The sequence below is a fragment of the Rutidosis leptorrhynchoides genome, chromosome 3 (genome assembly GCF_046630445.1).
Source record: "Rutidosis leptorrhynchoides isolate AG116_Rl617_1_P2 chromosome 3, CSIRO_AGI_Rlap_v1, whole genome shotgun sequence".
NCBI lineage: Eukaryota > Viridiplantae > Streptophyta > Magnoliopsida > Asterales > Asteraceae > Rutidosis > Rutidosis leptorrhynchoides.
In genome coordinates this window covers 40,610,961-40,627,390 of record NC_092335.1, presented here as the reverse complement: position 1 = coordinate 40,627,390, position 16,430 = coordinate 40,610,961, and the positions used below count along the sequence as shown (strand labels likewise).

At 34.7% G+C, this 16,430-nt stretch overlaps 1 protein-coding gene across 1 annotated transcript; it reads right to left on the bottom strand.

Moving 5' to 3' along the window:
• Positions 1–2,024: 2,024 nt before the first annotated feature.
• LOC139899895 (uncharacterized) lies at positions 2,025–2,968 on the bottom strand. The gene is made up of 4 exons (XM_071882720.1): positions 2,803–2,968; positions 2,636–2,708; positions 2,258–2,423; positions 2,025–2,129 (listed from the first exon to the last, which is right to left on the bottom strand). The coding sequence occupies exons 1-4, from the start codon at positions 2,966–2,968 to the stop codon at positions 2,025–2,027; spliced, it is 510 nt and encodes a 169-aa protein (XP_071738821.1).
• Positions 2,969–16,430: the final 13,462 nt, after the last annotated feature.

Genomic DNA, 16,430 nt, shown 5'->3' with positions numbered 1-16,430 from the left:
TTAATTTAATTCAAGAAATCTTCATATAAATCAGATGGTTGCTCAGTGACTGTTGGATCAATATTATCCACAAAATTTACTTCCTTTTCTTTACCTTTCAGCGAATCCTGATACATCTTAACAAGATGTTTAGATGTTCGGCAAGTATTAGCCCAGTGCCCCATTCTACCACATCTGTAACAAGATTCTTCAGAATTTTTAGAAGAATTTTCTTCAACATCTTGTTTAGTGGGCTTGTTTTGTGGTTGATATTTATATTTTCGTGGATTATTATTTCTTTGACCACCACGGCCACGGCCACGGCCACGTCCACGCCCATTCTCATTACCATAAGGATGGTTTCTACCATAGTTATGGCTTTTGGCATGATGATGGCGATGGTTATTATAACCACGACCTTGCCCGCGTCCTTGTCCCTGTTTATAATTATTTGCAGTATTTGCTTCAGGGATTGCAAGTGTACCAGTAGGACGGGATTGCTGATTTTTCATTAATAGCTCATCATTTTGCTCTGCAACCAAGAGATATGAATTAAGTTCAGGATATGTGTTGAACTTTAACATTCTCAAATTTCTTTGCACTGTGATGTTGGCAGCATTCATTGTGGAGAAAGTTTTCTCCAACATGTCTGCATCACTTATTTCATGTCCATAAAATTTAAGTTGTGAGACTGTATTATACAGAGCTGAGCTGTATTCATTTACTTTCTTAAAGTCTTGGAACCTTAATGTTCTCCATTGATCCATAGCAGCTGGAAGTAAAATTTCTCTTTGATTATTGAATCTGCTTTTGAGACCTTCCCATAAAACATGGAGATCTTCTACAGTCACATAATTATTTTGTAAGCATTCATCAATATGTTGATGAATAAAGCAACATGCCGTTGCTTGTTCTTTTTCAGAACAAGTGTTGTTTTCATTTATGGTTTCAAGAATGCCCATTGATTTAAGATGCATTTTTACTTTTATAACCCATGGCATGTAGTTGTTTCCCGTTGATTCTAAAGGAGTAAATTTAAGCTTTTCCAGATTCGACATTTTCTATTATCAAAAATTAAAACAAACAACATGATAAATTAGAGTCAATTTATATTCATAAGTATATAAACATTAAACATAAATTTAATATAACATAAATGATAAGTAGGCGGCAGTGTCGACCATATGTAAGCAATCATAAATAAATGTTATTTAACATAAATGATAATTAGGTGACAGTGTCGACCATATAAATGTTAGATAATAGAAATATAAATGTTAGTAACATAAATGATAATTAGGCGACAGTGTCGACCATATATTATTCAGGTGGTATAACTGACCATATATCATTTAGGTGGCAGAGCCAACCATAATTAGTATTAAGATTATCGTGCTGATAACGTGTTATAATTCAGTAGGCTTATAACTACCTTTAGTGGTTTGATTCTTGATGTTATAATTCAGTAGGCTTATAACTACCTTTAGTGGTTTGATTCTTGATTAAGAATGCTAATAATGAAGTGTAAGAACAAAGATGATAATGGAGAGAAAGAAAGAAATACTTTGTAAGTGTGAGAAATGGTGCAAGTTTAATGCTTGCATTCATGGCTATTTATAGTAAAAATATCACAAGTTTAGGAAATACAATAATATTACTTTTGTGTATCAATAATTGACTATCCATTTATATATATATTTATATATTATAACATTTTTTTTATTTTTTTTAGTTACTACAGATTAAAGATTAAGTATAGTATATAGTATTTGTTCATGATAAATGTAACATATACGTTATCACATATCAGATCAAATATGGATTTATCAAAATCAACAGTTATTAATAGAATACATCATAAACATTAAGAAATAAAATCTGGTTAATGAGTTCTCATCGATCATCATCTCTTCACCACCACTGTTTATCAACAAATTAAAAGAATCAAAACATTTGGCATGTCAAGTGCAATTTGCACCCCCATGCAGATAGAATTTAACAGAAGGTAATGATACTACACTCTAACTCAAGCATCTATACTCACCTTAGATAGTAAGTCCACCTTGAGGAAACTTTCTATCAATTTGTCCTGCTCTTTGAGGTGGCCAGATAATATATGTAACCCTTCCACGGATTAAGCCTAGCGGAATCTAAAAAAAAAAAAAAAAAAAAAATTTAATGAATTATTAAGACATTAAGTGGGGGTCCCACTAACAACTTTTTATTCATTTCTATGGGCATGTCCAACATAAGAAATAAAAAAATGAGGCCAACATACCAAGCCAAAGGATCGTGAGTCCTTGCTGTCTATTGGATTGTCTCCTTCAACCCAACAATGTCCTTCCGGAATCTTCACAGCATCATAAGACAAAGGAACGCTTATCCAATCACCTGACATACCAGTTATACGTTTTATGTTTCTCTCCTTGTAATTACTTGGGGAGCTGCAAAACGACACTATAAACTATTAATGTCATGTGAATGTAATTCACTAACTATGTACACAAAACAACATTGTTAGGACTCATGCAGTCTACCTAAAAGAGGCAGCTTTGAATTTTTAAGTCAAGATTATGTTCCAACATAAACAAATCCATATTCATTCAATGTAATATACAAGACTCGACAATGAGAATGGCGATAAGTTAGAACATACCAGAAAACTACAACATCACCATGTGAGAACTTGTAATCTGTCAAACAGCGTTTCTCCACCAGGACATGGTCATCTGCAGATGAACCATTGACTCGGTAAACAAAGTCAAACTGGCATACACCAACCAATTTAAGTTTTCATTGAAAATTTTTAAAATAAAAACCTACCAATTAAGAATCCTGAACTAGTAGTATAATGAGGATTGAATGTGGGGTACATAGAGGTCCCACGCACGGGAACAATACCAGCAACACGATCAGATATTGTGAGACCAATTAACCCAAATGTGAAGGACGATTTACATACATTCCATAGTAAGTTTGTACCTCTCATATTTGTATTATACTGACAATTCAAGGCCCCTGTGAAACGAAATCCATTTATCTGCGAAAACAACATCAATGAATCAAGACGCTAGCAAAAACATTAGGGTTACATAACACTAATGTTAGCAACTCGAAGTATCTCATAAAACAGTAATACACTACAAAATAGTTACCGTATATAAATCCCATTACGAGAATCTCAACTTAAATCCCCGTATGTGAATAAATCAATAATATAAAGTTTAATTCGGAATACTGATTTAGTTTGTATAGCACACAAACTAGATAAAAAATTTCAAGTGCAGAATATAAAATCAGCATCAATTATGCTTATCCAGTAAGTATAATCATGCTCTAACTTCTTAAAACTCCACCTCAACTATGAACATTATACGAGTATCATTTTTACATATTACATAATTCAAATTCATGTTTGTCCACATCCACAACGTCCTGGTACAAATTCATCTCGTTTTTTTTGAGAAAATAAAAATAAAAAATCATATGTGAGTAATTTGAGGTGAGATTTTTCATCACAAACAGGATATACATCGCATAAAATAAAATCAGAGCTCGTGAGTATACGCTGCGTGCAAATATGTACTATAACCGATTAAAGGACAAAATAACTCAAGATTAATGGAGAAAATTGAAGGAGGATACTTAGAGCACCCAGTGTCCGGGGTCGTCGGCGTCGGTTCAAATCGACGGCGGGATCTCGGCGTTGGTGGACACCGCGTCACCGTCAAATACGGCGTCGGTTGTCAGTGTCGCGTAGGCGACTGTGTGATTTTCGACCGTTAATTTTATTTTTAATGTTTATTGTATGCGAAAAAATGAAAATGGACACCGAAATGTACATTGAAATAGACACGGTGGACACCTCTACTCATTTCACTGTTAGTCAATTTTGGCTTCTGTTGGAAGCTTCGACGAGCCCAACACACCCACTATAGAGGACCTAGATTATACTACACTCACTATACCAACACTTTGACGTTGGTTAGCCTTTAATTTTATAAATCCTTAGTGCACAATAATGCTTAGGCGACAGTGTCGACCATATATCATTCAGGCGGTATAACCGACCATATATCACTTAGGCGGCAGAGCCGACCATATAATTGATACAACACAAGTGCACTAAGAACTTAAACACAAACTGAGGCTTAAATGAGAAACTTAACGAAGAACACTTTTATTAATACAAAGAAACAATTACAATATTATGAACTAACTCACACTCTTCTTTACTTCTTCACCTTACTTCTTCTCTACTTCACACTTCACTCTTACAAATGAAATCACCACCCATATTTATACTAGTCCATAGAAGTTTATACAAACTAGATATTTCCATGGATAAATAAATATCTAGATATTTCTATTCAAATATCTATATTTTCCTTTTCTAGATTTTTCTTTTATTTTCTAATATCTAGATATTTTCTTATACATATTAATATCTAGATATTTTACATATATACATTTACTAATTCCATATTATTCTAAATTTGCATTGTATTTTAACACTCCCCCTCAATGCAAATTTTCTTCCAACGATGTCTTGCAGATCATTCCAAGTGCTTCTCTGAATTTTGTAAACTTCGGTTTACTTAGGTTCTTGGTGAATATATCTGCAACCTGTTCATCTGTCTTTGTTGGCATCATCTTGATATCTCCTTCAAGAACCTTCTCGCGAACATAATGATAGTGCACTTCTATATGTTTTGTTCTTGCATGGAAGACTGGATTCTCTGCTAATCGAATAGCTGATAGATTATCGCAGAAAAGTTTTACTTGATAATCTGTTGATTGATGAAGATCTTCCATTAGTTGCTTCAACCAAGTAATTTCTTGTGTTGCTGATGTTGCCGATCGATATTCTGCTTCAGTGCTTGATAATGATACTGTTGGTTGTCTCTTGCTGCACCATGATATTACTCCCGATCCAAGACTAAACATGTATCCAGTTGTTGACCGTCGTGTATCATAGTCTCCCGCATAATCGGCGTCACAATATCCAGACACGTGACATTCTTTTGTTTTCTTGTATAAAATACCAAAGTTAATAGTGCCTTTAACATTCCTTAAGATGCTTCGTACAACATCAAGGTGAGGCTTCTTCGGATTGCTCATGTATCGACTAACCACTCCAACTGCATAAGATATGTCTGGTCGGCTTAGTGTGAGATAAATTAGACTTCCGATCAACTTTCGATACATGGTAACATCTTGAAGACTTTTTCCTTCATCTGCTTGTAGTTTTGTATTCGGATCCATCGGAGTTGAGATAGGTTTGCAATTAAGCATTCCGTACTTTTGTAAAAGATCTCGCGCATATTTCTGTTGTCCCAAAAATAATCCTTCTATTTTCTGCTCTATTTCGAGTCCAAGAAAATGTTTTAGTTCTCCAAGCTCCTTCATATGAAATCTGATAGAAAGATTCTCCCTTGTTATTTAGATCTCCTCATAATGATCTCCCGTAATGATTAAGTCATCCACATATACTAGCACTATGGCTAGTTTTCCTTGATCTTGTTTCACAAATAAACTAGAATCTGAAGGAGCAACTGTGAAACCGCTTTGTACCAAAAACTCGCCAATCTTCCCGTACCAAGCTCTTGGAGCCTGCTTCAAGCCGTATAGTGCTTTCTTTAATTTACAGACATGGTCAGGATGGAACTTGTTCTCAAAGCCTCTTGGTTGTTCCATATAAATGTCTTTGTCAAGTTCTCCATGTAAGAAAGCGTTCTTGACATCCATCTGCCACAGCTTCCAAGATTTGCTAGCGGCTAAAGCTAGTAGAGCTCGAATTGTTGTGATTTTCGCTACTGGACTAAACGTTTCTTCATGATCCAGCCCATATTGTTGAGAAAAACCTCTAGCAACAAGTCGAGCTTTATACCTTTCAATGGAGCCATCTGATCGAGTCTTCACCTTGTAAACCCATTTACAAGATATTGGTTTTACATCTTTTGGCTTTGGAACTAAACTCCATGTCTGGTTTTCTTTTAGTGCATTAATTTCTTCTTCCATCGCTTTCTGCCATTCTCGACTTTGTGCTGCTTCTTCATAAGTAGAAGGCTCAATAGGTATTGATTCATCCACATGAGCAGCATTGGCATACCTTGGATTAGGTTGTCGTGGCCTTGTTGATCTCCTTAATTCTTGTGCATGCTCCTCGACTTCTTTTTGGCTTGGACGAACCTCCTCGGATATAGATTGATGTACACCAGTTTTCCATGGACTCTTTTCCTTAGAGTACGACTCTTCTCCTTCTTTAGTTGGATCCACTATGTGCTCTTTACGTTCTTCTTTTTCTTCTGAAACTTCTTCTAATCCATGAGATTCTAGAAGCTCTATCTTTTGAGGTGACCACCATGAAGAAGCTTCATCAAATACCACATTTCTTGAAGTATGACACTTTCCAGTATTTGGATCACAATATCTCCATCCTTTTCTTGATTCATCATAACCGACAAAAATGCAATGAATTGCCTTCTTATCAAATTTGCTTCGTAGATGATCTGGCACGAAGACGTAACATACACATCCAAAACCTTGAGATGGTTGATGGTTGGCTTGATCTTCCATAATCTTTCATATTGGTGAGATATGCCCCAACTTTGTTTGTGGAAGCCTATTAATCACGTATGAAGCCGTCCTCATACATTCAGCCCAAAATCTTCCTGGTACATTCTTACCATGAAGCATACTTCGACAAGTTTCAGCAAGGTAGCGATTCTTACGTTCTGCCACTCCATTCTGTTGTGGAGTATTGGGGCAAGTTAATTGCCTTCTCATCTTGTGCTTCTCAAGATAGATATTGAACTCATTCGATAAATATTCTCTTCCATTATCTATGCGTAAGCACTGAATCTTATTATTGAGCTCACTTTCTATCTTCTTCTTGAACTCTTTAAACTTCTGAAAAGTCTCTGACTTTTTCTTCATGAAGTAAACCCACACATACCTTGAGAAGTCATCAATGAATGTCACCATATACTTCATACCTCCAAGTGATGTTTGTTTCACTGGGCCAAAGACATCTGAGTATATGAGCTCTAGTGGTGTCTTGGACTGATGTTGTAACTCCTTGAATGGCAATTGGTGAGCTTTTCCGAATTGACATCCAGCACATATTGTATCTGTTCGGATATCAATTTGAGGAAGCCCATTTACTATGTGTTTCACCATCATCTCTTTTAACTTGTTGTAGCCCACATGCCCAAGACGTTCATGCCAAAGATCAGTCATCTCATTCTTTTGAGTCTTATCCACATATGCTGTTTCAGCAGATAGTACATAGACCGACTCTATTCTTCTTCCTTGCATAATTGAATTGCCAACCACCTTCACTCTCTTAAATATGGACACATCTTCTGCTCCAAAGAGCACATAATTCCCTTCTGTTGTCAATTGTGGTACTGATAGTAAATTGTTCTTTAGGCCAGGGACAAGATACACCTTCTCGAGTTGGAGCTTATGAGAGCCGCCTTCATTTGGAATTATCGTCTTTCCAATGTGAGAAATAGACAACCTTGAATTGTCGGCAGTTAACACGACTCTCTTTCCTTTGTAATCATCCTTTTCTTGCAGCTTCATCTCATCATTGGTCATATGATTTGAGCACCCAGAATCGATGATCCAATCATCTTTGTAGTTTATTTTTGACTTTAAAGTTGTTGTAAGAGCTTGATCATCTATGTCAGCTTCAACAGAGAGTCCAGCTTCTGCATCCCATGTTTCCTCATTAATGGTTGCTTCGAATATGACCTCTTTCTTCTCATCTCTTGCGGCGGCCACATTTCCTTCGAACGTTCGCCTTCTAGGGAATCTACAATCTCGAGCAAAATGACCCTTCTTGCCACAATTGAAGCATTCACCATTCTTTCTCTTATCATTTCCCCGTATTGTTGGCGATGATCTCTTCTTCCTTGTTGAGCTCCCCCTGAAGCATTGCCTTTTGATTTTGGGTGACCCTTCCACCCATATGTCTTACTTTCTTTCATCGCCTCTTGTCTTCGAGATGTTGCTTTCTTCTTATTGGTGAAGAGTGCATCTTCTCCGTCTTTTATGATTACTTCATTCATCTGCTTGGCTAATGCCTCTTGATTAGCCAATAAATTCTCCAACTCTATTAATGATGGTTCAGTAGGCCATCCTCTCACATCGGCTATAAATCCATTATACTCGGACCTTAAGCCATGGATGATAATTCTCTTCATCCTTGCATCACTCACTTTCTCTTCAGGAGCAAGTTAAGATATCTCACGGCAAATAGATTTCACCTTGGTGAAATACTGAGAAATAGACAGACTTCCTTGTGAGATACCCGCGAGCTCATTTTTCAAGAGCTGGAGGCGTGCTTCATTCTTTTTTGAAAATAATTTTTCAAAAGTTTCCCAAGCTGCCTTTGGTGTTTTCTCGTCACGTATGTGCTCCAATAGATCCTCCTCGATTGTAGTCTTCAATATAAATAAAGCCTTCCCTGCCTTGATGTTCCATTTTCTCAAGGCTTCGGCATTTTCTTTCGGTGGAGGCGTTGTGTCACTGCCAGCAACTATTTCCCATAAATCATGTCCTTGTAGGTAGGATTCTATACAAGTCCGCCAATAACCATAGTTGTGGTTATTGAGACTCTTGATTCCACTGCTCGTACTTGCAAGATCTGCCATCAAGACGTCCAACGTCCAATAAGCTTGGTCCCTGACCGATGAGCTTTCACACTTCCTAACTGTACTCCGACAGAATCTCCCTTAGAGCCTTGGTGAAAACAAGTCGATGTAAACGTCCAACGTTTACCAATTTCCTCCACTAGAAATGGTCCCGAATGACCCGCTCTGATACCAATTGTTGGAAGCTTCAACGAGCCCAACACACCCACTATAGAGGACCTAGATTATACTACACTCACTATACCAACACTTTGACGTTGGTTAGCCTTTAATTTTATAAATTCTTAGTGCACAATAATGCTTAGGCGACAGTGTCGACCATATATCATTCAGGCGGTATAACCGACCATATATCACTTAGGCGGCAGAGCCGACCATATAATAGATACAACACAAGTGCACTAAGAACTTAAACACAAACTGAGGCTTAAATGGGAAACTTAACGAAGAACACTTTTATTAATACAAAGAAACAATTACAATATTATGAACTAACTCACACTCTTCTTTACTTCTTCACCTTACTTCTTCTCTACTTCACACTTCACTCTTACAAATGAAATCACCACCCATATTTATACTAGTCCATGAAAGTTTCTACAAACTAGATATTTCCATGGATAAATAAATATCTAGATATTTCTATACAAATATCTATATTTTTCTTTTATTTTCTAATATCTAGATATTTTCTTATACATATTAATATCTAGATATTTTACATATATACATTTACTAATTCCATATTATTCTAAATTTGCATTGTATTTTAGCAGCTTCCATTTTCAACACTGAAAATGGACACCGAAATGGACTACGGAAACCTGTGCTTTTACTTTTGGTATGCAGTAGATCAACTAGCCGGGGAAGTAGATCAAAGTTTCATTAAGCCCCCCACAATTTTAGTTTAATTGTTATTTCACGCTCTCAGCTCTACCAACTGCAATCCTATGCGAATATTTTCTTCACTTTCTTTGTAAAAGGGACATATAACATATATGATCAAGTCAAATTGATGTTTTCATTATAAATAATATTGATTAAATTATTAAGAGATACTTTTGAGCAGACTAGCATCCCTTTTCATTTTGCATTTATCGAATAAAGAAGACGACTATACGATCAAATTCGATGACTTTTACTTGTATCAAATTCGATGACTTTTACTTGGATCAATCCGCAAATGTCACTAATACATTTTATAAGATGAATGAAGTCTCTTATGTAGTTATGTGGCTGCACATAGAGAAGTAAATATTCATTTATTTTTCTTTTCAGAATATCAAGGCAACAGATTGGTCAGACAACGTTGCCCCATTTTGGCCAGAAGTGATAACATCTGGATTGACAAGGGATGGTCTAACTTCGTTACTAATTAGAGTGGTAATTTTCTTACTTCTATTTTCCTCTAAAATAAGTTGTTAGAGTAGCGAACCTAGAAGTGGTAAATTGAGTGGGACAGGATAACGTGTTAAAATGGGTCAGGATAACCCAACTTAAAACCACTCATTTACTTGCAATTTCTTTTGTTATGCAAGTAATAATTGGTTTGGAAATATGATTACGAAGATTATATAAACAATAATACGATTATGATTCGTTCTTCTTCTCGTTTTTGTCTGGTTTAATTGGAATCTAGGGTGGAAGACTATTAGATGAGTATTAGTAATACCATTGATTGATGATTGAAGGGTTTCAACAAAAGGGTGATTAAATTCGCAATCATTACATGTAGAAAACCTGAATAAGTAGTGCCTCACTCTCAATAATGCGATAATATATGTATGTACCCCCTAATTAGTACACTACACACAATCTTTTCTGCCGTATTTGTAACTAGTTAGTTATAACAAAAAAAGAGCCTTGTGAATGGAGTGAAGTCATGGTAACACAGCCTGCGTCCTTGGCTTATACTGTCTTGCCCTTTTTTTCAACATTTGAGTTTATGTTTGTTAGGCTATTGGTCCCAAATCAAAAAACGATAAGTACGTTTAACTATATAAGGAGTAATATAACAAAAACTCTGAATATTTTATGGGACGGCAGAATAGTTTAAGATGATACTCAAACAACAGTATACACAGTCAAGTAATCAACAATGTATTAAATGTCACAATATGCCATCATTATCTGGTTAATGGATTCTCTTAAACATTAAAAGAATCAACAAATTTAAAAGAATCAAATGATTTGGCATGTCAAGTGCAATTTGCTCCCAGATGAAGATACAATTTCACACAAGGTGCTGATACTACACTTAAAATTCAAAATTTTATTATAGTAAAAATTAAAATCACCTTTTTATGTAAAAACAAACACCAAACACCACCACTTATCATATCATGTTACACTCTAGAGAGATAAGACTAAAACAAAACTCAAAATTCAACAAATATAATAAACGTCACATGTGTTAGAAAGAACCCGTTTTCTCGATATAACGATGACCAACAAAAGGATGAAACGTTTTGTCGAATGCTTTTCTGAAAGTTCCCTTTACTTTCTCAATATTATTGGGGATCTTACTTAACTGTTGGAAACTTTTGTCAAGAATATTGTATCTCATTGTAGTGACCCGAACTTTTCCATGTTTATATATATATTAAATGAAATTGTTATTTACATGATTAAGTGTTTCCAACATGTTAAGCAATCAAACTTGTTAAGACTTGATTAATTGAAATAGGTTTCATATAGACAATTGACCACCCAAGTTGACCGGTGATTCACGAACGTTAAAACCTGTAAAAACTATACGATGACATATATATGGTTATATATATAGTTAACATGATTTTATTATAAGTATGTATCTCATTAGGTATTTTAACAATGAGTTATATACATAAAAATGAGACTGTTAATTTAAGAAACTCGAAAACGATATATATAACGATTATCGTTATAACAACGTCTTACTAGGTACATATGAATCATATTAAGATATTGATACACTTGGTTAATTATGTTAAATGATAAGTAAATATATTATTAAGTGTATTAACAATGAAATACATATGTAAAAATAAGACTACTAACTTAATGATTTCGAAACGAGACATATATGTAACGATTATCGTTGTAACGACATTTAACTGTATATATATATATCATATTAAGATATATTATATATCATAATATCATGATAATATAACAATTTAACATCTCATTTGTTATAATAAACAATGGGTTAACAACATTCAACAAGATCGTTAACCTAAAGGTTTCAAAACAACATTTACATGTAACGACTAACGATGACTTAACGACTCAGTTAAAATGTATATACATGTAGTGTTTTAATATGTATTCATACACTTTTGAAAGACTTCAAGACACTTATCAAAATACTTCGACTTAACAAAAATGCTTACAATTACATCCTCGTTCAGTTTCATCAACAATTCTACTCGTATGCACCCGTATTCGTACTCGTACAATACACAGCTTTTAGATGTATGTACTATTGGTATATACACTCCAATGATCAGCTCTTAGTAGCCCATGTGAGTCACCTAACATATGTGGGAACCATCATTTGGCAATTAGCATGAGATATCTCATAAAATAACAAAAATATGAGTAATCATTCATGACTTATTTACATGAAAACAAAATTACATATCCTTTATATCTAATCCATACACCAACGACCAAAAACACCTACAAACACTTTCATTCTTCAATTTTCTTCATCTAATTAATCTCTCTCAAGTTCTATCTTCAAGTTCTAAGTGTTCTTCATAAATTCCAAAAGTTCTAGTTTCATAAAATCAAGAATACTTTCAAGATTGCAAGTTTACTTCCAAGTTTTCTAAATCCATTCCAAGTAATCATCCAAGATCAAGAAACCTTTATTACTTACAGTAGGTTATCTTTCTAATACAAGGTAATAATCATATTCAAACTTTAATTCAATTTCTATAACTATAACAATCTTATTTCGAGTGGAAATCTTACTTGAAATTGTTTTCGTGTCATGATTCTGCTTCAAGAACTTTCAAGCCATCCAAGGATCCTTTGAAGCTAGATCTATTTTTCTCATTTCCTGTAGGTTTATCCAAGGAAATTAAGGTAGTAATGATGTTCATAACATCATTCGATTCATATATATAAAGCTATATTATTCGAAGGTTTAAACTTGTAATCACTAGAACATAGTTTAGTTAATTCTAAACTTGTTCGCAAATAAAAGTTAATCCTTCTAACTTGACTTTTAAAATCAACTAAACACATGTTCTATATCTATATGATATGCTAATTTAATGATTTAAAACCTGGAAACACGAAAAACACCGTAAAACCGGATTTACGCCGTCGTAGTAACACCGCGGGCTGTTTTGGGTTAGTTAATTAAAAACAATGATAAACGTTGATTTAAAAGTTGTTATTCTGGGAAAATGATTTTTATTATGAACATGAAACTATATCCAAAAATTATGGTTAAACTCAAAGTGGAAGTATGTTTTCTAAAATGGTCATCTAGACGTCGTTCTTTCGACTGAAATGAATACCTTTACAAAAACGACTTGTAACTTGTTTTTCCGACTATAAACCTATACTTTTCTATTTAGATTCATAAAATAGAGTTCAATATGAAACCATATCAATTTGATTCACTCAAAACGGATTTAAAATGAAGAAGTTATGGGTAAAACAAGATTGGATAATTTTTCTCATTTTAGCTACGTGAAAATTGGTAACAAATCTATTCCAACCATAACTTAATCAACTTGTATTGTATATTATGTAATCTTGAGATACCATAGACACGTATACAATGTTTTGACCTATCATGTCGACACATCTATATATATTTCGGAACAACCATAGACACTCTATATGTGAATGTTGGAGTTAGCTATACAGGGTTGAGGTTGATTCCAAAATATATATAGTTTGAGTTGTGATCAATACTGAGATACGTATACACTGGGTCGTGGATTGATTCAAGATAATATTTATCGATTTATTTCTGTACATCTAACTGTGAACAACTAGTTGTAGGTTACTAACGAGGACAGCTGACTTAATAAACTTAAAACATCAAAATATATTAAAAGTGTTGTAAATATATTTTGAATATACTTTGATATATATGTACATATTTGTTATAGGTTCGTATTCAAGAAACTGATTTCGATGTATAAGGACAAGATTTGGAGTCCATGTTTGTATGATATTGTGTCAAAACTGCATTCAAGAAACTGATTTCGATGTAACATATTTGTATTGTAAACCATTATGTAATGGTCGTGTGTAAACAGGATATTTTAAATTATCATTATTTGATAATCTACGTAAAGCTTTTTAAACCTTTATTTATGAAATAAAGGTTATGGTTTGTTTTAAAAATGAATGCAGTATTTGAAAAACGTCTCATATAGAGGTCAAAACCTCGCAACGAAATCAATTAATATGGAACGTTTTTAATCAATAAGAACGGGACATTTCAGTTGGTATCCGAGCGTTGGTCTTAGAGAACCAGAAAATTTGCATTAGTGTGTCTTATCGAGTTTGTTAGGATGCATTAGTGAGTCTGGACTTCGACCGTGTTTTCTTTAAAAAATGATTGCTTAACATTTTTGTTGGAAACTATATATTATTAACATGTATATATTATGTGATATATTAATCTCTTAACATGTTTGATATTGTGTGATAGATGTCTACCTCTAGCACAAATCCCATTAACTCACCTAATAATAACGAAGAGTCGAATATATATTGGACTGATTCACAAGTTCCCGAAGAAGAACCGGAAGAAGAATCAGAACCGGAAAAAGAATCAGAACCGAAAGAGGAGGAACCGGAGGAGGAAATAGAACCGGTGGGGGAAATAATAAAACGGTTAAGTAAAAAAAAATCCTCAACCAACCGACCAAGGTTAATTATGGTCAATGCTGTTTCCGCCAAGGAAGCAAAATATTGGGAGGATTACCAATTCTCCGATGAATCGGATTCCGACGAGAATTCCGATGATGTTATAGAAATTACCCCAACTAAATTTAAAAAGGCAAAAGAAAATAATAAGGGAAAGGGCATAAAAATAGAGAAATATAATTCCAACCCCGATGAACTTTATATGTATCGTCAACCCCCGAAGCCCTTAAGTTGTAACAATGACCCGGGAACCTCTAAACCACCAGGTTTTTCTAAACCAATGTGGAAAACGACGGCTCGTATTAGGGGAACATCATATATCCCTAGAAACTTGGCAAAATGAACCAAAACCGAAGAAGAAGAAACGAGCGAGTCGGAATAAGATAGTTGTATTCGTGTGGTGTAATATATGTAATATAGTGTGCTTATGCTTTATGATATATGTAAAAACTGCTTGTATTAATAAGTATTTTTTTTTATGAATCTAACTCTTGTCTATTTTACAGTATAAAAACACAAAATGGATAGACAACCCAATATTTTAAGAGACCTACCCGGAGACATGATTGATGAAATCTTGTCTAGAGTCGGTCAGAATTCTTCGGCACAACTATTTACGGCGAAATCAGTTTGTAAGACATTTGAAGAACGTTCCAAGAATGTCTTGGTTTATAAGAGACTTTCGTTTGAAAGATGGGGGATATCACATTGGGAAATCCATAAGTTACGATGTGTTTACTTTGACGCATATATTGCGGGGAACCCAAATGCTATTTTACGCAACGGGTTAAGAAATTATTTTGACTCAATGTATCCGAATATAAGGCTTCATGATTTAGAAAAAGCGGCTAACATGCAACATAAAGAAGCATGCTATGCTTACGGGTTAGTAATGTTCGCTTCTCACCAAAGTGAGAAAAAGAACATCGGGCTACAACTATTAAACAAAACGTTCCCACAAGTGACGGAGTCGGTAATTGGGGTAAGAAATGAGGTTTTTAGGTTATTACGAGACTATTGGTCAATACGTAACCCTCGTCCCTTTGACGACGTTACAACACGCTGTCTTATCAACGGCCATAACGGTTATGTTCCACAAGACCAAGGATGGGAAGTAGTCCTAGTAAAACCAGAATGCATGACTTATTTCTGGACGTATGAATTACGTGTCTTTATTGCCTTTACTGAACGACTTGTGTACTAGCTAGAATTATCTTCACAACTATCTTGTATCAAACTTATTGTGTGCTATATTTCATGCTTTATGTAAAATAAGCGGTATTGTAAGTTTGTAAAATATTGTATAAAAGTTTGAACGCGAAATATTATTATAATCAGTTTTTCATATAGAATTGTAGTAGTTGAATTGTATATTAGCTACTAAGTATGAACTTAACGGGTAGGTACTACCCGAATTTAAACTTATAAAACGCTATGCATACCTTCACAGGTTCTACTTTAACATGATGGAATACCTATCTAGAGCAAGTGGGACAAGATGATGCGTACGCACTACCGTGGTCAGAATTCAAGCACTTGATGAACGAGAAGTACCGTCCCAGAACCGAGGTCAATAAGCTCAAGACAGAACTTAGAGGGTTACGAACCCAAGGATTTGATATTACCACATACAAAAGACGATTCACAGAATTGTGCCTATTGTGTCCGGGAGCGTTCGAAGATGAGGAAGAGAAGATCGACGCGTTTGTGAAAGGATTATCGGAAAGAATCCAAGAAGATATAAGTTCACATGAGCCCACCTCCATACAACAGGCATGTAGAATGGCTCACAAGCTAGTGAACCAGATTGAGGAAAGAATTAAAGAACAGACGGCTGAAGAGGCCAATGTGAAGCAAGTCAAAAGAAAGTGGGAGGAAAACGGTGATAAGAATCACCAATACAAG

Bases quoted from the DNA above. Each gene is read 5' to 3' on its own strand.
- LOC139899895 (XM_071882720.1), bottom strand. From the start codon at position 2,968: ATGAGAGGTACAAACTTACTATGGAATGTATGTAAATCGTCCTTCACA. The intron at 2,709-2,802 runs GTAGGTTTTTAT...GTTCATCTGCAG, and splicing joins TAGTTCAGGATTCTTAATTG to ATGACCATGTCCTGGTGGAG. The intron at 2,424-2,635 runs GTATGTTCTAAC...GTCGTTTTGCAG, and splicing joins GGTGATGTTGTAGTTTTCTG to CTCCCCAAGTAATTACAAGG.